The 27,148-nt window shown below is 38.0% G+C and overlaps 1 protein-coding gene across 1 annotated transcript in view; it reads right to left on the reverse strand.

Annotated features, from left to right (window-relative positions):
• Positions 1-27,148, reverse strand: part of PCOLCE2 (procollagen C-endopeptidase enhancer 2) — a 62,297-nt gene that overhangs the window by 18,641 nt on the left and 16,508 nt on the right. The window contains exons 3-4 of the mRNA XM_045539394.1: positions 10,518-10,773; positions 7,876-8,000 (exon numbers count right to left, since the gene is read on the reverse strand). Of these exons, the coding sequence (XP_045395350.1) occupies positions 7,876-8,000; positions 10,518-10,773 (381 nt within the window). The remainder of the gene's footprint in view (positions 1-7,875; positions 8,001-10,517; positions 10,774-27,148) is intronic.

Here is a 27,148-nt window from a genome sequence, read left to right on the forward strand (position 1 = left end):
AATAGACAACCTACAGAATAGGAGAAAATATTTGCATGCTATACATCTGATTAAGGGGTGATAACTAGAATCTATACAGAACTCAGGAAAATCAGCAAGGAAAAAATCAAACAACCCCATTAAAAAGTGGGCAAAGGATATGAACAGAAACTTTTCAAAAGAAGATAGACTAATGGCCAAGAAACAAATGAAAAAATACTCAACATCTCAAATCGTCAAAGAAATGCATATCAAAACCACAATGAGATATCATTTAACTCCAGTGAGAATGGCTTTTATCAAAAAGTCCCAAAACAACAAATGTTGGTGTGGATATGGAGAAAGGAGCACTCGCACATTGCTGGTGGCATTGCAAACTAGTACAACCTCTATGGAAAGTAGTAATGGAGATGCCTCAAAGAACTAAAAGTAAAACTACCACTTGATCCAGCAATCCCACTACTGGACATCTACCCAAAGGAAAAAAAAGACATTCTATAAAAAAGACATCTGCACTGCAATGTTTATAGCAGCATAATTCATAATTGCAAAGATGTGGAAACAACCCAAGCGCCCATCAATACATGAGTGGATTAATAAAATGTGGCATATGTATACCATGGAGTACTACTCAGGCATTAAAAAATGGTGAACTCTTGTATTATCTTGGATGGAGCTGGAGTCCATTCTTCTAAGTGAAGTATCACAAGAATGGAAAAACAAACACTACATGTACTCACCATTAAATTGGTACTAATCCATCAAAACTTACGCACACATATGGAAGTAACATTCATCGGGTGTCAGGCAGGTAGGAGGGGGAAGGATGGGATAGGTAAACTCACACCTAATGGTGCAGTGTGCACTGTCTGGGGAATGGGGATGCTTGTAGCTCTGACTCAGGTAGTGCAAAGGCAATTTATGTAACCAAAGCATTTGTACCCCCGTAATACTCTGAAACTTAAAAAAATTAAAAAATTAAAAATTAAAATAAGGAAGAAAATAACAAAACAAAACCAACCATGATCCTATCGTATGCTGCTTAAAGGAACTCACCTTACCCATAAAGACACATACTGACTGAAAGTAAAGGGGTGGAAAAAGATATTACATACAAACAGAAACCAAAAGCAAGCAGGACTAGCCTTACTTATATCAGATAAAACAGACTTTAAATCAAAAACAGTAAAAAAAGACAAAGAAACTCATTATGTAATGATAAAAGGATCAATTCAGCAAAAGGATATAACGATCCTAAATATATATGCACCCAACATCAGAGCACCCAGATATTGGGTGGTAGACCTAAGGAAAAAGAACACAATAATAGTGGGGTGATTCAACCCCATTCCCTAGCATTAGACAGATCCATCAATACAGAAAATCGACAAAGAAATGTTGAACTTAAATTTAACTTTAGACCAAATGGACATAAAAGACACTTACAGAGCATTCTCCTCAACAACTAGAGAATTTTCATTCTTTTCATTAGCACATGGAACATTCTCCAAGGTAGACCATGAAACAAATCGTAACAAATTTTTAAAAATTGAAATCATGTATCTTCTCAGACCGCAGTGGAATAAAGGTAGAAAGCAATATGAAGAGGAACTTCAGAAGCTATACAAATATACAGAAATTAAACAACATGTTTCTGAATGATCACTGGGTCAATGAAGAAATTAAGATGGAAATTAAGAAATTTTTTGAAACAAGTGAAAATGAAAACACAGTATACCAAAACCTGTGGGATATAAAAAAGCAGTGCTAAGAGGGAAGTTTATGACAGTAAATGCCTATATAGAAAAAGCAGAAAGATCACAAATTAACAACCTAAAGCCACACCTCAAGGAACTAGAAAAACAAAAACAAATCAAACCCAAAGTTAGTAGGAGAAAAGAAATGACAAAAGTCAGAGCAGGACTAAATGAAATAGAGGCCAAAAAAAAAATACAAAGGATAAATGAGACTAAAAGTTAGTTCTTCAAAAAGGTGAACAAAATTAATAAGCCACTAAGTAGTTAAACTAAAAAAAAAAGAAGAAAAAAGATCCAAATAAAATCAGAAATGAAAAAAAGAGACATTACAACTGATACCACAGAAATACAAAAGATCATCAGACTATTGTGAACAACCATATGTTCACAAACTAGAAAATCCAGAGGAAATGGATAAATTTCTGGAAATACATAGTCTCTTGAGATTGAACCAGGAAGTTATGGAAGTCCTGAAAAGTCCCATTAATGAATAATGAGATTGAATCAGTAATCAAAAATCTGCCAATAAAAAAAAAATCCCAGGACCAGATGGATTCAGAGTCAAACATACAAAGAAGTAATACCAATCCTCCTGAAACTGTTCTAAAAACTTGAGGAAGAGAGAATTCTCCCCAACTCACTCTATGAGGCCAGTATCACCCTGATACCAAAACCAAATAAGAATGCAACAAAAAAAGAAGACTATAGATCAATATTCCTGATGAACACAGAGGCAGAAATCATCAAAAAGATACCAGGAAATTGAATCCAACAGAACTTCAAAAAGACATTACACCATTATCAAGGGGACTTTATACCAAGGATGCAAGGATGGTTCAATATGTACAAATCAATAAATGTGATACATCACATAAACAGAATTAAGGACAAAAAAATGGTGGGCACAGTGATTCACACCTGTAATCCCAACACTCTGGGATGCCAAGGTGGGAGGATCACTTGAAGCCACAGGAGTTTGAGACTAGCCTGGACAACATAGCAAGACCTCTTCTCTACAAAAAAGTTAGCTGGGCATGGTGGTGTGTGGCTGTAGTCCTAGCTACTCTGGAGGCTGAGGTGGGAGGATTGCTTGAGCCTAGGAGTTCAAGGCTGCAGTGAGCTGTGATCATGGCACTGCACTCCAGCCTGGGTGATAGAGCAAGACCCCATCTATTAAAAAAACCAAAAACCATATGTTCACATTAATAGATGCAGAAAAAGCATTTGGTAAAATTCAGCATATCTTCATGATAAAAACTCTCAACAAACTAGGCATAAAAGGAACATACCTCAAAATAATGAAAGCCATATATGAAAAACCCACAGCTAACATGATACTTAATGGGGAAAAGTTGAAAGCATTCCCCCTAAGAACTGGAACAAGACAAGGATGCCCATGTTCACCACTCTTATTCCACAGAATACTGGATGCCCTCGTAAGAGCAAGTAGGCAAGAGCAAAAAATAAAAGGCCTCCAAATTGTAGGAAGTAAGTCAAATTACCATTGTTTGTTGATACGATCTTATATTTAGAAAACCCTAAAGACTCCACCAACACACTTTTAGATTTGATAAATGAGTGTAGCAAAGTTTCAGTATACAAAATCAATATACAGAAATCTAGCTTTTCTATACACCAATAACAATCTAGCCAAGAACTAAATCAAGAAGGCAATCCCATTTACAATAGCTACAAAAAACAATTACCTAGGAATATATTTAACAAAGGAAGTGAAAGATATCTACAAGGAAAACTAGAAAACACTGATGAAAGAAATTATATAACACACACAAAAAGGATAAACATCCCATGCTCATGGATCAAAAGAGTTAATATCATTAAAATGACTATACTTCCCAAAGCAATCTACAGATTCAGTGTGATCCCTATCAAAATACCAACATCATTTTTCACAGAATTAGAAAAAAACTATCCTAAAATTCATATGGAATCACAAAAGAGCCCAAATAGGCAAAGCAATCCTATACAAAAAGAACAAAGCTGGAGGCATCACCTTGCCTGACTTCAAATTATACTACAAGGTTATTGTAACCAAAGCTGAATGATATTGGTATAAAAATAGACAGATCAATGGAACAGAATAGAAAACCCAGAAATGAAGCCACATATTTACAATGAGCTGATCTTTGACAAAGTGAACAAGAACATACACTGGAGAAAAGATACTCTTTTTAATAAATGGTGCTGAGAAAACTGGATAGCCATATGTAGGTAGAAGAATGAAACTAGACCCCTATCTCTCATCATATACAAAAATCAACTGAACATGGATTAAAACTTGAATGTAAGACCTGAAATAATAAAACTAGTAGAAGAAAACCTAAGGAAAACTCTTCTGGACATTGGTCTAGGCAAAGAATTCATGATTAAGACCTCAAAAGTCCATGCAACAAAACCAAAAATAGACAAATGAACTTAATTAAACTAAAATGCTTCTGCACGGCAAAAGAAATAATCAACAGAGTGAACAATCTGGAGAAGGGTGAAGATATTTACTAGCTACTCATCTGACAGAGGATTAATATCCAGAATTTATAAGGAAGAACTCAACTCACCCCCCCCAATAATCCCATTAAAAAGTGGGCAAAGGACATGAATAGACATTTTTCAAAAAAAAAAAAAAATACAAATGGCCAACAGGCATATGAAAAAATGCTCCAAATCATAAATCATCAGAGAAATGCAAATTAAATTCACAATGTCATATTATCTTATACCAGTCAGAATGGCTATTAATAAAAAGACAGAAAAAAAAGATGTTGGTGAGGATGAGGAGAAAAAAGAACACTTACCCACTATTGGAGGGAATGTAAATTAGTACAAACTCTATGGAAAACAGTATGGAGATTTCTCAAAGAACTAAAAATAGAACTACCCTTCAATCTGGAAGCCCACTACTGGGTATTTACCCAGAGGAAAAGAAATCAATATATAAAAAAAGATACCTTCACTCCTATGTTTATCACAACACAGTTCACAATAGCAAAGATATGCAATGAAATTAAATATACATTATGATTGGATAAAGCAAATGTGGTATATATACATACACAACAGAATACTATTCAGCCACAAAAAAGAATGAAATCATGTCTCTTGTAGCAACATGGATGGAACTGGAGGCCATTATCTTAATTAAACAACTCAGACACAAAAAGACAAATACTACACATTCTCATTTATAAGTGGGAGCTAAATAATGTGTGCACATGAAAGCAGAGTGTGGAATGATGGACAATGGAGACTAGGAGAGGTGGGGAGGTTGGTGGGGTGGATGATGGGAGGTTGCTTGGTGGATACAAGTGCATTGCTCCAGTGATGGATGCACTGAAGGCCTTAACTTCACCACAGTGCAAAATATCAATGTAGGAAAATTGAACTTGTACCCCATGAATATATACAAATGAAAAGTAAAAAATAAAAAAAATTTAAATTAAAGAAAAATCGGAGACCTAAATGTCCAAAAAGAGCAGATAGCTATGTAAATAATAGAACTTCCATACAATGGAATACACAGGTAATATTAAATAAGATATCATAAAAATATTTATTAAAATGAAAAAAATCTTCATGATCTGTGCTAAAGGGAAGATTAGAAAACATATATATATATACACACAGATACACACAATGATATTTTATTATATGTATATAAAAATAAAATGCTAGACATTCACAAAAATGTTTTTAAAAAGTATTATCTAAGATGCCCCCTAGATTAGTGTATATTGGGGTGTGGTGTGTGCATATGTGTATGTGGGGTGAGATAAGTGGATAGAATTGTTCCCCTTTTTAGGGAAAGAAACTGACAATCCTATCACATGTAAAGGAGTCAAATTTTTAGGACCAGAGATTCAGGGAAGTGGGAATTGACTGCAATGTCTTCCTGAAGTATTGTAAACATGTGCATACAGCACAGAGCCTACTTAGGGTGTGGTTGATTTTTGAAGAGTTTGCACAGAAGTATTGATATACAAAGTCAGTGTTGTTAGAATTCTTAAGTATTTCTCAATTTTTTTTCATTAAGACCAATAATAGTGTTCTGAGTTATTCAAGTGAATAGAAAACTTTTATAATAGGCAATCAAGCATTCCCCTTGCAAGCAGATATTTTTAAGAGCACCTCCAATGTGTGAATCAAAGGAAATATCACTGGGTTTATCAATACCCATGACAGCTGATACCCACTCTTGCCGGGCAGCAAGTGGGTAGGAACACTCCCTGCTACTTCAGGGAAGATAATGGACATTAACTCCTGTTAGATAATGGGTATTAATTCATATTAGCTAACTCATACACAGCAATCTGGGTGAAGAGGATAATAGCAACAGCATCGCAGATGGACACAAAGGCAAACTTTGGCTTTGAACATAATTGCCACATATGTACCTATTTACCTATCTTTAAAAAAGCACCAGTGATGGGTAAATAATGGCTAATTCATACTATAAACTATATCAAACTATTTCCCCTTTGGGTCCAGTGACTTCTCACTAGTTACTAGTAAAATGCTTTCCAGGTTATTAAAAAATTGAACTTTCTCTACTTAGAAATTAGTCATATAAAAACTTTTGAAGAGAAGATTAAAAATAAGACAATAAATAGGAAGAAAAAGGAAAAAGTTGTGATAAAATGTGGAGGCAATTCTTTAATAAAAGAAAATTCCCATAGACTTGCATAGAAATTATTTAGGACTTAATTTTCCCATTATATTTTTCTCCTTTGGGCAGAGCTGCCAGTGATTTTAAATACTATAATTAAAAACTCAATTGGCTACAGCTAAAAATCACATTAATAAAATAAAACTCAATCTTATAAATGATCAAAAGGAAGAACAATGGAAAAGAGATACTGAATTGTAATCTTCAAGGATAATTAAGTTGGAATTATTTGGTCAACTATATTTATAAATGTCATAAAGAGAAAATAACCAATATAGTTTTTCAAGAACTATAGTTATCGAGAACTACATGATGTTTTAAATTTTTCAGAAATGCAATTTTAAATGTTATTTTAAACTATAAGATACTCTATAGACTTAAAGAACCTTCCATTATTAAATAGATGAGCATATTTTTCTTTTTAAAAATAAAACTGAGTTTTAGAACTATAATCAAAATGTGTGTGTGTGTGTGTGTGTGTGTGTGTGTGTGTGTGTGTGTGTATGTGTATGGTCAAATCACTAGCTTGCACGGTATATTGGCCTAAATGATTTTCCACTAAAAAATAAATATATGACAAATAGTATTTGTACAAGTGATATGAAAGATCAGTTTGGAAAAGATTTTTTTAAAAAAACAGTATCATAATATTTACCTCACAGTGTTTGGACTTAAGTCTACAGTGTTTGTAATAATAATAATTTTATTATATAAGGTTATTTTTAAAAGTCCACAAAGTAGGTTTCATCTAGTCCTATGCCAAATTCTGTCCTATAATTAATATCTGAAAGTGGTTCCCAGAAAGGGTAAGAATTCGTATATGTAATCACAAACTAATAAATACTAGAAAACTTGACCTCTGTTGATTATTTTAGAGTAAAGAATAAAGCTTTTTGTAAGGGAACGTGCACAAATTTTATTTTAAACAACCGAAAACACCCTACAACAGACTAGATTTTACATCAGACACCTGGTTTTTTGAAGAGATGATGTGGCTGGCTTGCGCTCACTGGCTTTGTTGAAGGGAAGCACACAGGCATTTTGATTTGGTGACTAGCATGACTATTATCAGGACGTGATGGGTTTGCTGCTTGAGCAAATGGTACCCTGAAATGTACACATACCTGGGAATTTTTATCCTCCCTCAGTTAGTCACTGCCCCTTATAACATCTGCTACAGGGTTAAACAATCTTACGTGTGATTTGCTTATCATTTGTATTTTAAGAAACTGTTTTGAAAATTGTTAAATCTATGACTTTGCAAGTCAAATAGCGTAAAGGGCAAATGTAATCTGGGTCTTCATGTGAAGAAATACCTGTGTCCAGCAGGCCTTCCTCTCCCTGTATCCTTAGCTCTCAAATATGCACCACAACCAGAGGCTCTTGAGAGCTGGACCCCTCACACTGTCTGGGAAATGCACACATACATGCCTTCTTCACATTTTCAGGGAACCTCACCTGATTCTTCGGGGCTATAATGTGCCACACACAAGTGACTCCTGCAGGGTAATCCCGGTCTGGCCAGTTGGGGGTTTTAAAGGAGCCGGAAGGTCTGTCAAGACGTCCTCCACAATACTGATCCCCTGAGGTTATTAAATATGGGAAAAAAAACCCACAAGTTTATATCCTGATATAGGTCACAGCAATACAACCATATGGAACATAAGGAATGTGGGACATTCAGTGACAGTATAGTAAACAATGGCAATGGCAGAAACTCTTAAATTTTCTCTTAAAAAATGGTTACATACATAATCTGCTCCATACATACACACACAAAATGAATGATCTCTATGTTAGCTCACGTATTACATCAACACAAGAGAGGGAAGAAGTGGAGTCAGAGGCAGGGCCTCCTTTATTTATTTATTTTTCTTCTTTTTTTCCCCTTATTTTTTTTTTAATTTCAAAAAATTTAGGGGGTACTAGCAGTTTTTGTTAGGTGGATGAATTGTATCATGCTGAAGTCAGGGCTTCAGTGTATCCGTCACCAGAATAGTGCACATTGTACTCAGTAGGTAGATTTTTGTCCCTCTTCCCCTTCCTACCCTCCCCTCTTATTAGTTTCCAGTGTCCATTATAGCTCTTTATGATGTTCTATATCCTTGTTTAGCCCCCACTTGTAAGTGAGAACATGTGGTATCTGTTTTTCCATTCCTGAGATACTTCACTTAGGATAATGGTCTCCAGTTCCATCCAAGTTGCTACAAAAGACATTATTTCATTCCTTTTTATGGCTGAGTAGTACACCATGGGTGTGTGTGTGTGTGTGTACACATTTTCTTTATTCACTCATCAGTTGATAGTCACTTAGGTTGGTTCCATATCTTTGCAATTGTGAATTGTGCTGTGATAAACATTTGGGTGCAGGTATCTTTTTGATAAAATGACTTCTTTTTTGGGAAGTAGATACTCAGCAGTGGGATTGCTGGATCAAATGGTAGGTCTACTTTTAGCTCTTTGAGGAATCTCTGTATTGTTTTCCATAGCAGTTGTACAAGTTTATCATTCCACCAACAGTGTATAAGCATTCTCTTTCACTGCAACCACACCAACATCTATTGTTTTTTGACTTTTTATAATGGCCATTCTGACAGGGTAAGGTGGTATCTCATCATGGTTTTAATTTGCATTTCCCTGATAATTAGTGATGTTGAGCATTTTTTCATATTTGTTGGCCATTTGTCTATCTTCTTTTGCGAACAGTCTGTTCATATCTTTTGCCCATTTTTTGATAGGGTTATTTGGGTTTTTTTCTTGATGATTTATTTGAGTTCTTTGTATAATAGATTCTGGATATTAGCCCATTGTTGGATACCTAGTTTGTGAATATTTTCTCCCATTCTTTAGGTTGTCTATTTACTTCATTGATTATTTCCTTTGCTGTACAGAAACTTTTTAGTTCAATTAAATCCAATTTATTTATTTTTATTGTTGCTATATTTGTTTTGGGGGTCTTACTCATAAAATCTTTGCCTAGGCCATTCCCAGAAGAGTTTTTCCTATGTTTTATTTTAGAATTTTTATGGTTTCAGGTCTTACATTTAAGTCTTTCATCCATCTTGAGTTAATTTTTGTACATAGTGAGAGAGAGGGATCCAGTTTCAGTCTTCTGCATGTGGCTATCCGATTTTCCCAGCACCATTTATTGAATAGAGCTTCCTTTCTCCAGTGTACATTTTTGTCAGCTTTGTCAAAAATCAGTTGGTCATAGCTATATGGTTTTATTTCTGGATTCTCTATTTGTTCCATTGGTCTGTGTGTCTACCTTTATACCAGTACCATGCTGTTTTGGTTACTACCATCTTGTAGTATAATTTGAAGTCGGGTAATGTGACACCTCTAGATTTGTTCTTTTTGCTTAGGATTGCTTTGGCTATTTGGGGTCTTTTTTAGTTCCATATAAAGTTTTAGGATTATTTTTTCTAGATATGTGAGAAATGGCATTGGAATTTTTATGGTAATTGTGTTCAATCTATGTTGTATATAGCCCAAGCCAACAGCAGACTAGGAAGTACCCTCAGGTGAAAGGCTGAAAACTTACAAATATTGCCCACTGCACTTATCTTTCAAGGGTAGAGGTTTCCACCCTTGGAGGCTCACATGTACTGAACATGAAAATATCCCAAGACACAGTGTTAAGTAAAAAGAAAAAGCTGTAAAATAATATGAATGTATAATCCCACTTATATTTTTAAAAGCTATTGTGAAAACACATAAATGTAGGTAAGCACACCTAGAAAGGCAGGGGAACCACTGGCCAAGGCTATTTCTGAAGAGAGGAGTACAATGGGGGGAAGGGGTATATTTGTATATCTGTATGTGCATTTATGTTTGTAAGCTCCACATTTTTAGTCCATGAATTTCCATATTTGAATTTTCATAAGAATGTATATGTACTTAAATAAAAAGACTGATTTTTTAATGGTCTCTTGACGGTTTGATAGCATTCACCAACTCGCTGAGAAGAACTGCTCCTAAGCTTTAGATTAAAGGAATAAATATATATAAAGTGCCAAAAACAGTGCCTGATACACAGAAGGCATTCAATAACTGTGAGCTGTCATTATTGTTGTGATTGCCATATATGGAAACAATACCTCTTTCATTGGGTTCAGCAGCGGAGAACATGGCCATGAAGCCATTCCCAGCTGTGTTGGCATCAGAAATCATCTGCACCATCATCTTGTTGCCACTGGACACAAGGGCTCCAGGCCGGAATGTGCCGCAGAAGCGCCCAATGCGCTGGCCATTGGAGTGGCCATTGTACACATCTACAAAGTCATAGCGGCACAGGTTGTCACTCTCAAGGTCAATGAATCGGAAATTAAGAACGACTACTTTTCCTTCAGGAACCTGCCAAGAAAAGAGTCAATTAGAAACTATGTCATGAAAACAATGTCTGAAGCCTTTATCTCTAACTGATTACTAAAGTGAGCAGATAAAAGTATAACATCCAAGATGATGCTTTTTCATCTTTTAATTCTGAACTAAGCCAAGGAAAGTGTAACTATTTATTCTCTTTTTGACAAATTCCACAGTTCTCTAGGGTACACAATCTTATTCCTTAAGAATTTATCTCAATGAAACTACAAAATATTAGATCAGCCTTATTAATTGGTAAGTCATAGTTTACAAAGAATACCAGTCCCAACTGGACCTTAGCACATATCTGCATATTCTAAAACACTATGGCACCCAGAGATATTGCTTAGCAAAGAAACATTCTAAAGTATCATTTTTTTTACAAATAATACAATAGGACAACCTCAATACCTGTATTTAGAATGTTTCTTTGAAGTTTAAAAATGAAAGGTTTATATGGCAATTGTGCAGTTAATTTACAGATAATCCATTTTAGGTACTGAAAAATCTGGATCAACTATCTACATTGATTAAATTAACTGAGTAATTGTTGAATCAACTCTTCTTAAAGTCCCTGAGTTTTTTGTTTATTTGTTTTCTAGGTAAAGACTATATACCAGGCAGCCTTGAAACACAATGAACTAATGAAAAATATGAGGTTTCACTTTCTCATAATATTTTCTTCACCATAATTTCCCATGATATAATTCTTATGATGCTTCCTTTCTTGTTGCCTGATTAGGTACCCCCCCAAAATGGCTACAAAAGCATTTGGTAGGATTCTCAGGTTTCAAAAGCCCCATTTCTTTCCCAGTTAATACCACCTTTTAACTTCTTCATTCAAGTTATTCAGTCATAAAGTCTTGATCATATTTCTTACCCTTTCAACTAGATGAGGTCTCTACTGAATAGTATAAAAATTTCATTCTGTAAAAACTTAAATGTGACAAAAATCAGTGGTTAAAAAAATACAGACACAAAACCAAAATTGTTTGATTTGTATTCATCTTAATTAACTATTTCAGACTCAAGGGTCAATAGATGCTTTAACGTTAATATGGCTTCTTCATGTTGGTGAGTTCAGTGTCGTAAACTTTTTTCCTATGACAAGATGAAGTGTTTTTGGTGCTATTTGTTTTTTTGTGACAAACACATACACACTTCCCATGGTAGAAACTAATGGGGTATTCCCAAAAAGGGGGATATTTTGGCTTTGCCATGGCTGCATTCTAACTAACAGAATCTTTTTTTTTTTTTTTTTTTTTGAGACAGAGTCTCACTTTGTTGCCTGGGCTAGAGTGAGTGCCATGGCGTTAGCCTAGCTCACAGCAACCTCAAACTCCTGGGCTTAAGTGATCCTACTGCCTCAGCCTCCCGAGTAGCTGGGACTACAGGCATGCGCCACCATGCCCGGCTAATTTTTTCTATATATATTTTTAGTTGGCCAGATAATTTTTATTTCTATTTTTTAGTAGAGACGGGGTCTCGCTCAGGCTGGTCTCGAACTCCTGACCTCGAGTGATCCACCCGCCTCAGCCTTCCAGAGGGCTAGGATTACAGGCGTGAGCCACCGCTCCCAGCCAGAATCTTATATGACTGGTGTGAATATCAGAAACTCCAAAGCCATAGCCTAAGGAGCTGATAGCAGAAACAGCAATTTAATTTCTAAACATTATCCCTGAGATCTCTGTTATAGAACTTCCCTGTTTTTTGTTTTGCATGCAACCTACATTTGTCCCATGGTCAGAAAGTTATCAAACTGTGATGTCACATCTGTAATTTTAAATACAAGCAAGCTCTTTATGAATCACTGAAAAATCCCTAGCCATGAAAACAATTTCAAACTAGATTAATTTGTTTTGTCTTTGCATGAATAATGACAATTTGCGTAATTTGCACAAATTTATGTGTAGAGAGTAATTGAAATCTATTAAACTTGGTGAAATCCCCTACAGAGTAAATATAGATAAAAAAGGGAAGCGGTCTTAGGATAGAGCCCTGGGACATTCCAATGTCATCAAGTCTGTGAGATGAGGTCAAACCACAGTAGAGATTGAGTCAGTTAAGCAGGAGGCAACCAAAAGTGTGTGGGGTCCAGAAGCCAAGTGAAGAGAGCGTGTCAAGGAGGAAGGAAGGGTCAACTGAGTTAAGTACTGCTGCTGAATTGAGGAAGATGAAGACTGAGAAAGAGCACTGCATTTAGCAACACAGAAGGTTAGCCACCAGAGGACACTGGCAACTCTGACAAAGCTGTTTTGGTGGTGCAGTAGAGACAAACCCTGGTAAGAGAAGGATCATGAGAAAATGCGGTGAGAGGAATTAGTGATAATGAATATACACAAGCCTTTCAAGGAGTTTTGCTGTGAAGATGAACAGAGTGATACCGGTGTCGCTGGAAGGGGAGAAGAGGTTAAGGAGGGGGATAAGGTGGGTTATATCAAGGCATGTTTGTATGCTGACGGGAATGATTCTATAGAGAGGGCAAAACTGGTGAAGTAAGAGAGAAGGAAAACTGCTGGAGAGATGTCCTTGAGCCGGCCAAGGGGGATCTGATCTAAGGCACAGATGGAGGAGGTGGCCTTAGTAGAAGCATGGACAGTTCTGCCCAGTGACAGAGGGGAAGGCAGATCCAGGTAGGTTAGTAGATGAGGTGGTCAGAGCATATGGAATTTTTTTCTGATTGCTCTTCTTTTCTTGGTGACATAGGAAACAAGGTCACCAGCAGCAAGTGTGGAAGGGAGAGGAGCTATTGGGAGTTTGAAAACAGAGGAGAAGGTGTGTAAGTGGATTAAGGAAAAGTAGCAGGACTACCAAGAGTGTTGAGGGCCCAGTTGAATGAAATGAATTAAAACTAAGACCTCTCTGCATGGAGGTAGTATTTGTTTTTGTTTTTTTTCCCAGCCACATTCAGCTCCTTGGGTGGAGGTGCAGGGCATGTGGACAGCTGGATTTAACCAGTGCGGGGGTTTGCCAAGTGAGGACTGTGGATAGAAAGAGGGCAAAAGAGTTGAAGATGTAGGCAAGGGAGTGACCATAACAATCCACCATGGAATCCAAACTGCATAAGGATGGAAATCAGGACTCAGCGGGGTAAGGCAGTAACAACCTAGCCTGTGGTGGAGGCCAGGATAAAATAACAGTACAAATGGGAGGCTAAGGAATGATGGAGAAGTTCATTGGAGGAGAGGAGATTAAAGATCTGAGAGAATTATCCACATAGATATTGCAAGTGCAGTGAATTATAACAAGGAAGAGTGTTCAAGAAAATGACAGTGAGCCAGGAGCTAAAATTAGCAAGAAATGAGGAAAAAAGTCCGGGGCTCTTTGGATGACTACAACAAGAAGGGGTACAGGGCAGCACAGTCTTGTTTCATGGGTAAGTTCTCAGTTCTTTGACACTGCTTATTTTGACACTACGAAATTTTGTTGACTCTGGTCCTGCAGAAATGAACTGCAGGCCTTGGATGCTCACTCCCAGTGGAATAAATCATTTGTTCCCCAAAGTTATTTGCCTGCTCCCACTGCAATGAAAAGTTGAAGTTTCTCTGAGAATGAGACAAAAATATGTTCAGCAATAGAAACTGGGTTACATCATTGCAATTTGGAACTCCTGTTGATCCCAACAACCCTGGCAAAAGTTCTTTGGAAAGAAGGATGCAGAAGTGATGTGTACCAGTGTGAGTCTCCTGTAACCAGAGACAAATGTCATCTTGCACCAAAGGCCAAAGAAAAATTCTATTGCCAATGAGATGCATACTGCTGTGAGCCTTTTCAACACAACATCTGTTCTTCAGTTTTTATATGAGTGATCAAGATTGCCTGATGCCCTGTGACGCAAACTTTGATGAGAGCTCCTGGTTGTCATTCTAAAGGACTTTGGAAAACATATTCTCTGAAGATGACCCTTCTACTTGAACAATCTACAGTCTGTAACCTTGATTTTTCTTTGTTAAGGATATAAAAAAAATACAGAAAGATTCATAGAATAATATAACAAACACCTGGATATCAACCATCCAGAACTGACTTTTGTTAACATTTTGTCAAACAATTTTTAAAGTCTCTTTTAATAAAATAACTGAAACATTTCAGATAAAAATGAAGTTTCCTTTGTCCTCATCCCAGGCTCTTTTCTCCCTCCTTCCTCAGATGCAACCACTGTCACAGATCTAGTGGGTTGCCTTTCATGCCATTCAATATATGTATATGAATCCATGCAAAATACATAGTGGTGTTTTTGTGTCTGTTTTAAAAATTACTGAAAATGGGATAATGCTAGACATATCACTCCACAACCTGGAAGGCCTTGGATTTTATGGCTGAGGAAGAAGAGAAGAGGGAAAAGTAAAGATAAGAATACACAAGGCCTTCATAAGCTATTCTTTCTGCCTGGAACACTTCCCAACTTCTGCCCTTCTCTCACTCCTCACTCGTGCTTAGGGTCTCAGTTTCAAGGCCACTTCTTCCTGGAGGTGCTCCTAGATGCCCCCCAACGCTGCAAGATGGATTCTGCCCAATTAGCAGCCCACCCCTCAGGTGTGCGGGGGTGGGAGGGCTCAGCCCACTACTCACTCTGTTATACAGATGGAGCTCTGGGAGGCAAGGATCCCTCCTGTCCTGTCCACTGTTGCATCCCCAGCCTCTGGCACAGTATGTGGCCCCAAGTGGAGGCTCAACATTACGACTATTTGTTAAATGAATGAATCCATTAGGTACTCAATGAAACACCAGCTTCTTTGCACACATCACGGACAAGGAACCTACTGGTGGCTCTACCTCTTTCATTCTAGTATTTCCTACCTCTCCTGGCAGCAGAACTCCAAAGGGCCACTCTCCTTTCTAAGTCATTCTTTACAAAAAGAAGAGACGTACCTTTCTGGAAACTTTATGTTTCAAATCTCCTGTAAACGCTAACACTTAATGCAGAAACTCAATTAAGACACTTTTTTGGTGGTAACGAGATAAAGCTACTGATTTGTGAGATTTTATTGACCAGGGGATTCGTTATCTGCCTGTAGAAAAACAATTCGATGTTTGTGTTTTTTTTCTATCAACAGCCAAGTCCTGTGTGGGCCAAAGCCTAGCGCTGCAAGAGTGACCTCAGCTCACCCCACGGCCCCTGGGATGTCCTTGCTGTCACAGGCAGACGTGCCAAGTCTTTCGATGCTGGGGCTCCTGCCAGCAAACAGAGGAGCTGCATTTTAAGCTGATGGTTTGCATTTTCAGGATACTATGAGCAAAATGCAAATATGAGGCCAGCTTCTTTTGTGTGGAGGAGTGCATTGCTGTAGAAATGGTAACGCCGCTCTGTGTCTGCAGCTTTTCCTCCCCCAACGCATCATTTACTACTTTGAGCATAAAGATCTGTTTTTGTAGCATGCCTGATATTTTAAAAATCTGTCGTTTTAATCTTCTAAGATTTCCTTCTTCCACAAACAGATTTTTGGGAAAGTGTGTTCTCAAATGCAGACCACAGTTTATTTACATAAAGCTGAAAGGCACAGCCACTCAGTGTCCCCGCTCACATGTATCCCCAAATATAATCCAGAAACATCTATAGACAAATTATGTAAAAATATTTGACTATCTTTTGAGGGGGGATAAATCATAAGCTTACAAGATCTTATTCATCTACATTCTGTGTGTATTTCAATACTATTCTTTTAAAGGGGAAATCCTATATATAAACATAGATTATGTTTAGAAATAACGTGATGTTTTGAACATTTTCTTTTGTTGTTGGGGATTTCACCAAAATAGCTTTACCCCTCGGTGTCTGGAAGGAGTGAGGAAACCCCCACTCACTGCAAGCCCAGCCCAAAGGCACCAGCGGAGATCGAGCTAACATTCCCCTGCTGAAAACCACCCAAAACTTTTCCACTGCACTTGGAATAAAATCCTCACCTTAATTATAGTGCACACATTTAGGTCGTGCACGTGAGGTGCCAGGTATTTTCTAAGCACTATACATACATTATTTCATTTAATCTCTTATAGCAACCCTATAAAGTTGATATTATTATTACCCCAGTTTTACAGTTTACAGGTGAAGAAACTGAGGCACAGAGAGGCTAAGATCCTGCATGATATGGTCCCTCTCTCTGATCTTTCCCCTTTATACAACAGTTTGGCTTTCATCCCAATCACTCTTCTATTCAGGGAACCCTCCATGCTGATTTCTACCACAGGGCCTTTGCACAGTCTGGTCCCTCTCCTCGGCGCACCCTTCTCTTTGATGTTCGTGTGTCTGCCTCCAACTCATCATTTAGGTCCCAGCTCAAGTGTCACCTTCTCAGAGAGGCCTATCCTAAGCCCCTCAGTCATTTTGATCACATAGCCATATTATTTCTTCAAAGATTATTTATCATCTAGCAAGCAGAGTTTGCCTGTAGCTATTCCAATGCTTGGCTATCACAGGTGCTCAAAAAATATCCACTGAATAAATGATTGGGATCCTTAAAATCTTTTTTAAAAAACAGTACAGGCCACAACTCCTACTACTAGCACATACATTTATATAATAATGTAAACTCACAAGTACAGGGCAAGCATTATTAACATCCTTATGGGGAGGAGGAAACAGCGCAGAGTGGTCATGATGACTTGCCTAAGGCCACCAAGCAATCAGTGGCAGAGCCCAGGTCACTTGACTTCTACCTCACTGTGTTCTCCATGACCTGACAATGGCAGAGACTGAGTAGGTGCTCCCGAATCTCGTTTCCTCTTTGGGGCACAGAGGGAGCCAACATTTCCCAGCCTCTCTTGCAGTTAGGTTGGGGTCATGTGACTGGGTCCTGGTCCACGGAATAGAAGTGATGTCCGCACCTCCAGGCCTAGCCATAAAACATCTCAGCAATCCTTTCGGAGTTTTCTTTTTGCTCTAAGGAGGGGATTCCATGGAGGAAACAAGGAGATTCTAGGAGACAGCAAAGCCACACAGGAGGAGTTGATGCTTGACAGAGAGCGGCCCATAACGGCCATCAACTGCACTAGACCGAAGTGAGCAGGAAATACCCATTTGTTAGGTTAGGCCACTGAGACGGCGGGTTGCTTGTTAGAGCTGCTTTGCACTTTGTGTTAATTACCCTGACTAACAAATGGATAGTGACATTTACCAGCTGTCCTTACTCAGCACCTCTGCGACAGGCAATTGTGGAGACATCTTTGTTGTTTGGGGCGCCTATAAGTTCCCTATGAATCCACAGGATGATGTGGCCACAAAAGCAGCTGACACAATCTCAGGCTCTCTTTGCCTGACTATGGACTGCTTGGAGTGTACTTGGTGACCTGAATTTGGTTCAAGGCACCTCTCTGTAGAGGGGACATGGACAATTTGGAGCAAGCACAAAAGAGAGAAAATTCAGAATCACTGGGGCACATGCTGTAATTTCCACGGCCCCTACAAAAGTGTAACTGGGCCCTACAGCACCACTATCATTACCTTCTGACTCCTTCATCTGTGGTTGGTCAGCTGGCGTGAGAGGCAACTAGCAGTCACTAGTACTTTTTTTTTAGTTAAAAAATTTTTCTAAAAACCATTTTATTTCACCATGATGCCTACAAATTAGTCTTTTATTGTTGTTACATAGGTGGGGTCTCACAATGTTGCTCAGACTGGTCTCGAACTCCTTGGCCTCAGGCAATCCTCCCACCCCAGCTGGGAGTACAGGTGTGAGCCACCACACTCAGCCCAGTACTCTTTGAGCTGGGAAAAGAAATGGGTCTTTTGACTGAAGACTTGGCTATGAGATGAACAAGAGACAGGGCTTCAGCTTATGCCTCTTTTGCAAATGCTGCCTAAGCGTGAAGAAGAAAATGTCAGAGAGGAGATGGTGGCTGTGGCCAGGCCCTTCGGCACCGTGAGGGTGACTGAACTCAAGTCTGCCGAGAGGAAAAAAATGTGAAGGAACAACACAGCAGAACCCAGAGGAACAGGGACTCTAACGTAGTTACAGCCAGGATGGGGAAACAGGCAACTGTGCAAAGAGCTACTGGGTTAGGTTTTGGTTGGGGAAGGAGATAAACTTGAAATGAAGAGGATTCCTTTTCACAGATGTGCACCATCTGGTTTTCCTGTGGCTAATGACACCACTAGGACTCTACTGTGGGTGTAAGTGGTGGCAAAATCTCCTGAGCAAGTTATATATTCAGCATCCACTTTCTTGAGAACTGGAAATTCACTTAGTTTTTCTTTAAACATGAGCTTTCTTTTTAGCTGTTTACTCCAAAATAAAAAAGCATTACCAAAATTTTGTTGGTATCTCTCATCTATTATTAATTCCATTCTGATTCCATTTGTCCTATGAGTTTAAACTTTTTGATTCCCTTACTGTAATTTTGGTGGGATTTTGACAGGGAGCAGAAATGAATACATGTGCTTAATTCATCATGTTTAACCAGAAGTCACTAAGGTGATTTTTATTAAGAAGTAATAAGAATGATATGACACTGTATTTGTAGGTTATATATAAGAGTATGTTATGTATAACATTATAAAATTATGCACAACAGTATATTTAAAAAATAAAAGCCAGATCTGTGAAGCACTTATCCAATACCAAGAATTATGCTAGTTGCTATGAAAAACTCCAAAGGACTGAGAGACAGCTTTAGTGCCATTTTTAATGGCTTTCTACTGTTCTAATGTATGCCTGTGCCATAATTTATAGAAGCAACCTCATATTTTTCTAAATTTAGCATATTTCCAATTTTTCCTAAATATAAATAATGCTATTATGAATGTAATTATCCAAATCTTCTTGTGTTTAATGGAATACTTTTATAGGATAAATTCCTATAAAATTCCTATCCAAGAAATGGACTTGCTAAGTCAATGAGTATGCGCATTTTACATGATTATGAAACACCCTTCAAGAAAAGCTGTATCGGCCGGGCGCGGTGGCTCACGCCTGTAATCCTAGCACTCTGGGAGGCTGAGGCGGGTGGATCGCTCGAGGTCAGGAGTTCGAGACCAGCCTCAGCAAGAGCGAGACCCCCGTCTCTACTAAAAATAGAAAGAAATTATCTGGCCAACTAAAATATATATATATAGAAAAAATTAGCTGGGCATGGTGGCACATGCCTGTAGTCCCAGCTACTCGGGAGGCTGAGGCAGTAGGATCGCTTAAGCCCAGGAGTTTGAGGTTGCTGTGAGCTAGGCTGACGCCACGGCACTCACTCTAGCACGGGCAACAAAGTGACACTCTGTCTCAAAAAAAAAAAAAAAGAAAAAAAGAAAAGCTGTATTAATTCCCATTTTTCACACCCTCTCCTACACTGGATGCCTATCAAGGCTTATCAATCTGGCAGGCAAGAGAAATGACATCATTGTTGTTTTAATTTCACAGTGGGCATTTGCCTTGGGAAAACTGGGTTCACCTAACGTGGCAGAGGCCAGATGGATGGTGGCAGGTAAAAGAAACGTCATCAAAGATAAGCTCCAGGTTTCAAGCCCAGCGGGCACCATCCACTGCACAAAAGCAGGAGGAGGAAAGGTTTTGCGTTGTTCTGCTTTAGAGAGGAGTAGAGAGACGGGGGTAAAATGTTTGGTTTTGAACATGTCAAGTTTAATATATTTGAGGCATATGTTGCAATAGCAAAAGGCAATTAGAATGCTGGTTTGAGGGGAAAAAGATTTCAAAAGGTCTAGTTCTCTTAGGAAAGAAGACATTTGATCCGATAGATGGGACGTGGGGAAAGTTTTACAAGAGAAAACACAGTCTGAGGGCACAGACGACTGTCTCACTCTAGCCAGATGGCTCACAAATGTGGAGCCTCAAATAGAGGGTAAGAGCGGAAGAGGGTGTGGGAAGGGCCCCATAGGTGCCAGAAGCTACAACCCAAGGGCACATCGTTGGGCCGGTGGCTGGGAGTGTCAACACAGGAGGCACGTTCATTATTTCCATTACTAAGTGCCCAAGCCTACCAACAACCTAGCTAACTTTGCTTACAAATTCTTTTCAAAATGAGTAAATTCTTTTCCACTCAGACTCTCCCCAACAAAAGCTTTTCAGAAAATGTAAACAGAATTAAAAACAAAAGAAAAGAGAATAAACTAGCATGCTATTTAAGAAAAATCTCAGGATTCCCAGAGGAGAGTTTAGTCAGCTGGAGAAAAGATAGTGAATCATTTTGCTCAGATGGTATGACATTTAAATTAAATGTTCTGTGACAACAAGACATTTAGGAAAAATCATAAAAAGAAGACACTAGTGTTGAGGAAAAAGAAGATTAGAGAGAGGCTCAGAAGGAACTTACTAGTCCAGACTGCATGTAACTGGCACAGATGGGTTGAAAAGTTACGGCAGGGTGGAGGTAATTATGTTCAAACAGGCCTGGCACTTCCACTATGGCGTCCGGGTCTGTTCTTGTCTTCAACTACAAAGCTTAGAGTTATTCACAAAATGAGAAAACCTGAGTTTCATTAAGCACTCTCTCCTCAAAGCTCCCAGCTGCCTGAATGTTGATGAGGAGGTGTTATCTTGTGGTTTTTGAATTCAAGGAGAAGATTGTTCATAAAACTGAGAGTCCTATAATGCCACATGCAGAAGTTCTGCTTTTTTCATTCCCCACTTGGCCACAAGTCTCAGGTAGGGTACTGTTTCCTTGATATCTCAGACTCCATTCAGGCCAGAGTTCTTCAATCCTAGTACACTTTTTTTCTTAAAAAACAACAACTTTATTAAGGTATGATTTATAAACCATACAAAACTCACTCATTTTAAGTGTGCATTTCAATAATTTTTAGTAAATTTATGGAGTTGTGCAATCACCATCACAATCCAATTTTAGAACATTTCTATCACTCCAGAAAGATCTCTCAGGCCCATTTGCAGTCACTGCTTATTCCCACCCCCAGCCTTAGGCAACTGTGAATCTATTTCCTACCTCTATAGATTTGCCTTTTATGGACATTTCATATGAATGGAATCATACAATATATGGTCTTTTGCATCTGGCTTCTTCCACTGACCATAGTGTCTTTGAGGTGCATCCGTGTTGTAACATGAATGAGTACTACAGTCCCCTTATGGCTGAATAATACTCCACTGTACGAATACACCACATATTGCTTATCCATTCATCAGTTGATGGGTATCCGAAATATATCTACTTTTTGGCTGTTATTAATAATGCTTCTATGAACACCTTTGTACAAGTCTTTATGAGGTTGTGTGATTTCATTTTTCTTGCACCTAAGAGTACAATTGCTGGGTCATATGGTAAATGTTTAACTTTAAAAGAAATTGTTTTCCAAAGTGGCTGCACCATTTTACATTCCTATCCTATTACATTGGATATGGAGCTCCAATTTCTCCATATCCTCACCAATACTTGTTATTATCTGTCTTTCTGATTATAGTCATTCTAATGGGTGTGTAGTGGTATCTCATTGTGGTTTTGAGTGCATTTTTCTAGTGGCTAATGATGCCAAGCATCTCTTCATGTGCTTAATGGCCATTTATATATCTTCTTTGGTAAAATGTGTATTCAAAATCTTTTGCTTGTTTTTTTAAAATTGTCAACGCTAAAACACTTTTAAAATACAAATAGAAAGAAAAGCATCAAAATTTAACTTGTAATAAAGATAAGCATCTGAGTCACACTGCAAAATCTGGTTTTATACATCCATTCTGTGCCAAGAGAGAGAGGCAAGGCACCCCTCACAAGCTTGTTTAATGAAGTTACTCTACACAAGTGAGTTGATGACAGCATCTCTCAAAGAATGCATTGGCTAGGAACCACTGGTGTCTCACTTTAATTTCTGGATCAGTCATAATTTCTACGGAGTATAAAAAGAAACAACACCCTGTGAAGGATGGAGGGCCTCTCACTACTTTTCAGAGGATAATATGAAAGAGCAAAAATTAAAACACATGGGGAAGTGTTAGAAATAACTACAAATGCAGATAATATGTAGTCAATGTGTTAACTCATTATGTAAATATATCAGCAAAATCAAAGTAAGTATGGAGAGCTTAGAATAACTTGTGTGATTGGGTAGGAAGAAAGGAAATGTGGGTATATTAAGATCTTTATTCAAAGGCTGATTTTTCCCTTTTAAAAAATGTGGTTCACTTAATGTGTTGTTTAGGATCACCATAATAATGATGTCTAAAAGACTCTCTGTAAGCAACAGAAAAATCGTCAGGAAAGCAAATAGAACAATGGAATAGTGTCCAGAAATACACCTACACTTATATAGTCAATTATTTTTGGCAAAGATGTCAAAGCACTTCAATAGGTGTGATGGTTGATTTTATGTGCCAACTTACTGGGCTAAGGAATGCCCAGATAGTTGATAAAACATTATTCCTGGGAGTGTCTGTGAGGGTGTTTCTGGAAGAGATTAGCATTGCATTCAGTACTCTGTGTAAAGAAGATCTGTCCTCACCAGCGTGGGTAGGTACTATCCAATCCACTGAGGACCCAAATGGAACAAAAAGGTGGAAGAAGGGCAAATTCTCTCTTTCTCTCCTTGAACTGGGACATCCATTTTCTCCTGTCCTCTGACATCAGAGCTCCCAGCTCTCAGGCCTTGGGACTCGGGGACTTACACCAGTGGCCCCTCTAATTCTCAGGCCTCAGACTCAGACTGAATTATACCATGAACTTTCCTGGTTCTCCAGCAGGCAGACAGATGGTGGGGCTTCTCAGCATCTACAATTGTGTGAGCCAATTCCCATAATAAATAAATAAATAAATAAATAAATAAATAAATAAATTCTCCTGTGGGTTCTGTTTCTCTGGAGAATCCTGATTAATACAATCGATAAAAGGACAATCTTTTCAACAAAAAGATGTTGGAAAAACTGGAAACCCACAGAGAGGAATCACTCATGACCCCTACCCCACACCATACATAAATTAGATCACAGACATAAAAGTAAAAGCTAAAATTACAAAGTTTCTAGAAAAAAACACCACAGAAGAACATCTTTGCAATCCTGGGTAGCAAGAAAGCTCTAATTGCGAGAGTAAAAACTGGTAAACTGGACTTGGAAACTTTTAAAATTTCTGCTCATCAAAACTGTTAATAAAATGAGTATATAAACTACAGAGAGGAAGAAAATATTTGCAGTACATATATCTGACAAAAAAACTTGTATTCAGAATAAATAAAGAATTACAATTTAATGATAAAAGATAAATAATCCAATTAGAAAACAAGGGTAAAAGACTTGAACAGACACTTCACTAAGAAAGACCAATATGCACATGAAGAAAGAGTTCAATTCATTAGTCATCAGGGAATGCAAACTAAAATCATAATGTGAGATTACTACACGCCCACCAGAACAGCTAACATTAAAAAGGCTGATGATACCAAATATCAGAATGTGGAGCAAATAGAACTTTCCCCATTGCTGGTGGGAGTGTAATATGGTTAACCACTTTGGAAACTGGTCTGGCAGTTTCTCATAAAGTTAAACATACATCTATCCTATGACTCAGGAATTCTACTACTAGGTGTCTACCCAAGAGAAAAGGAAATGTATATGTATAAAAAACCTTCAAAGGAATGTTCAAAGCAGCTTTATTTATAGTAGCCTAACTCTAGAAAAGGCACAAATGTCCCTCAAGAGGAGAAGGGATAAACAAATTGTGGTTTGTTTATTTATTTATTTTTTGAGGCAGAGTCTCACTCTGGCTAGAGTGCCATGGCATCAGCCTAGCTCACTGCAGCCTCAAACTCCTGGGCTCAAGTGATCCTCCTGCCTCAGCCTCCCAGGTAGCTGGGACTACAGGCATGTGCCACCACACCTGGCTAATTTTTTCTATTTTTAGTCGAGATGGGGTCTCTCTCTTGCTGAGGCTGGTCTTGAACTCCTGAGTTCAAACGACCCTCCTGCCCCGGTCTCCCAGAGTACTAGGATTACAGGCATGAGCCACTGCACCTGGCCCAAACTGTGGTACATTTATACAACAGAATAATACTCAGCAATAATAAGAACAAACTGACACATCCAATAACATGGATAAATCCAAAAACATTATGCTGAGTACATAATCAAGAAACAAAATTGGCTGGGCATGGTGGCTCACACTTTGTAATTCCAGCACTTTGGGAGGCTGAGGTTGGGGGATCTCTTGAGCCCAGGAGTTCAAGACCAGCCTGGGTAACATAGCGAGATCCTTTCTCTACAAAAAATAAATTAAAAAATTAGCTGGGTGTGGTAGCATGCCTCTGTAGTCTAGCTACTCTAGAGGCTGAGGCAGGAGGATCACTTGAGCCTAGGAGTTCAATGCTGCAGAGGGCTGTGATGGCGCCACTGCACTCCAGCCTGGGTGACAGACCAAGACCCTGTCTCTAAAATACACAAATAAAAGAAAAAAGGAACAAAGAGTAGAATCTTTTCTGTTCTAGAACTTCATAGAAATAGAATAATATAGAATGTACTCTTTGTTTCTTTTTTTCTTTTATTTGTTTATTTGGCAAGGAGTAAACGGGAAGGTTCTAGTTGCTGGAAATAATTTCTTCTTGATGGAGGTGATGTTTATACAGGTGCAGGCATCTGTCAAACTCATTGAATTGTAAATTTAAGATTTGTACATTTCACCATATGTAAAATATACCTAAAAAAACCAAGCCAAAACCAAAACAAAGAGAAACACAACAATGCCATGCAGGTGGTGGGAACATATATCAATCAATCTACTGAGTTCAGAAGAGTGCTTGCCACTTAATGCTCAATAAATGCTGGCTAAAATTATAAGCACCATCTATCACAACAAAGCCACTAGTTAAGTGTCATCCACATCACTGTGGAAACTTGAAACCTGCTATAGGAAACGTTTGAAATGCGTATACACGAATTACCTAAAATCCAGCCATAGTTCATCATCCTGTTATCTATCATAAAAATCCCATAATTGATTACATGCCATATCCATTTAATCCTGTCGTGTTAATTTTATCAACTGCATTCTTAATTTGAAATAATGTCCACTCCATATATGAGCAAATTAGAAATATCAGTGGTTAGTTTGGTAGTTTCCCAAAGGAGCTAAGGCAGAATCATTGTGGAGGATTGTGATTCGTGGTTCTTGGTTTCATCTCAAAAAGAACCTGAGATGTCTGAGAAAACTGAAGCAGAGTGTAATACTCAGAAATGAAATGGCTGTAAACTCTTCCCAAATGAATGTTAAGTTCCTTGAGGGTGAGGCAAGGAACAATGATAATTCTCTTGTTTCTCCCATGAAGGCTATCCAATTTTTTACATAAATTAACCAAATATTTATTAAGTACCTACTATGTGTCAGGTCACATGCTGGGTTCTAAAGAAAGGAAAAAGGTGACTATGGTCTCTGCTTTTAAGGGGAACATTGTCTAGGACAGTGTCTCTCAAACTTTTGGGCTCCAAGGACCACTTAATGGATACTGGTAATATACACAGTCCATCAAAGTTAGGCCTGTTTTTAAAAGTCTAAAATTAAATTAACCATAATATCTTAAAATTAATACTATTTTCACATGAATAGGAAGACATATGATTATAACATATGCCAATCCATTTGGCAATAGTCCCAAAGACAGTTTCATTTTTTATTCTCTCTCTCTACAATAGAAAATCCTAAGTCTAAGTATGGGATGTCAAGAGAGGCAGCAAGTGCTTCTAGAATCAGATAGTTCTAGATATTCAAATAAAATTAGGACTCAGAAGTAATGGAGGGATCCCTCATTACAAACCCCAGCATTCTGCAAAATGTTAGGTTCATGGATATATCACACTCAAGATCTAGAAAGCTCACTGTTTCGATTTGGGCAACTGCAATGCATGTATTCCTGATTCTATCTCTGTAATATTTAGAAAGTATTTTTCCTTCATGTTTTGCTGCAGCATCTGGGTGGGGTTTGAAAATATGCCCAATAATAAGCTACTGACTTATTTCTCTGAAGAATGAAGAAAAACATCGAGTGTTGGGAATACTCCAAACTCTCAGCAACCAAGCCCTTTGCACCACAGTCCAACCTCAAAAGCTGATACCTTATTTTCCATGTAAAATGGTGACATTTTGGCTCTAAATAGTAGATTTAGGTTAGGCAAGAAATAGGATTTATTGCTGTGATACACCAGAGCAGCCATTTGAAACAGACAAAATGCCTTTATCGACATTATTGGTGAGTAAAACAATGTTATTTTGTATATACACCATTCTTCATTTCAAAAACTTGCATGTGCACCTTTATCTTCAGCAGCCAGCACACCTAAACATATTAGTAGTTGCATACAGCCACCAGTTCTTTGAACTGCCAGTTTTAAAGACACGGACCCACCATGTCCATATTTGTCCATATTTGTCTGGACCACCGTATTTGAGATGTTTCTAATTTTTGTTATTAATACTTCCTGAAGCACTGATT

The sequence above is a fragment of the Lemur catta genome, chromosome 1 (assembly GCF_020740605.2).
Source record: "Lemur catta isolate mLemCat1 chromosome 1, mLemCat1.pri, whole genome shotgun sequence".
In the NCBI taxonomy this organism is placed as follows: Eukaryota; Metazoa; Chordata; class Mammalia; order Primates; family Lemuridae; genus Lemur; species Lemur catta.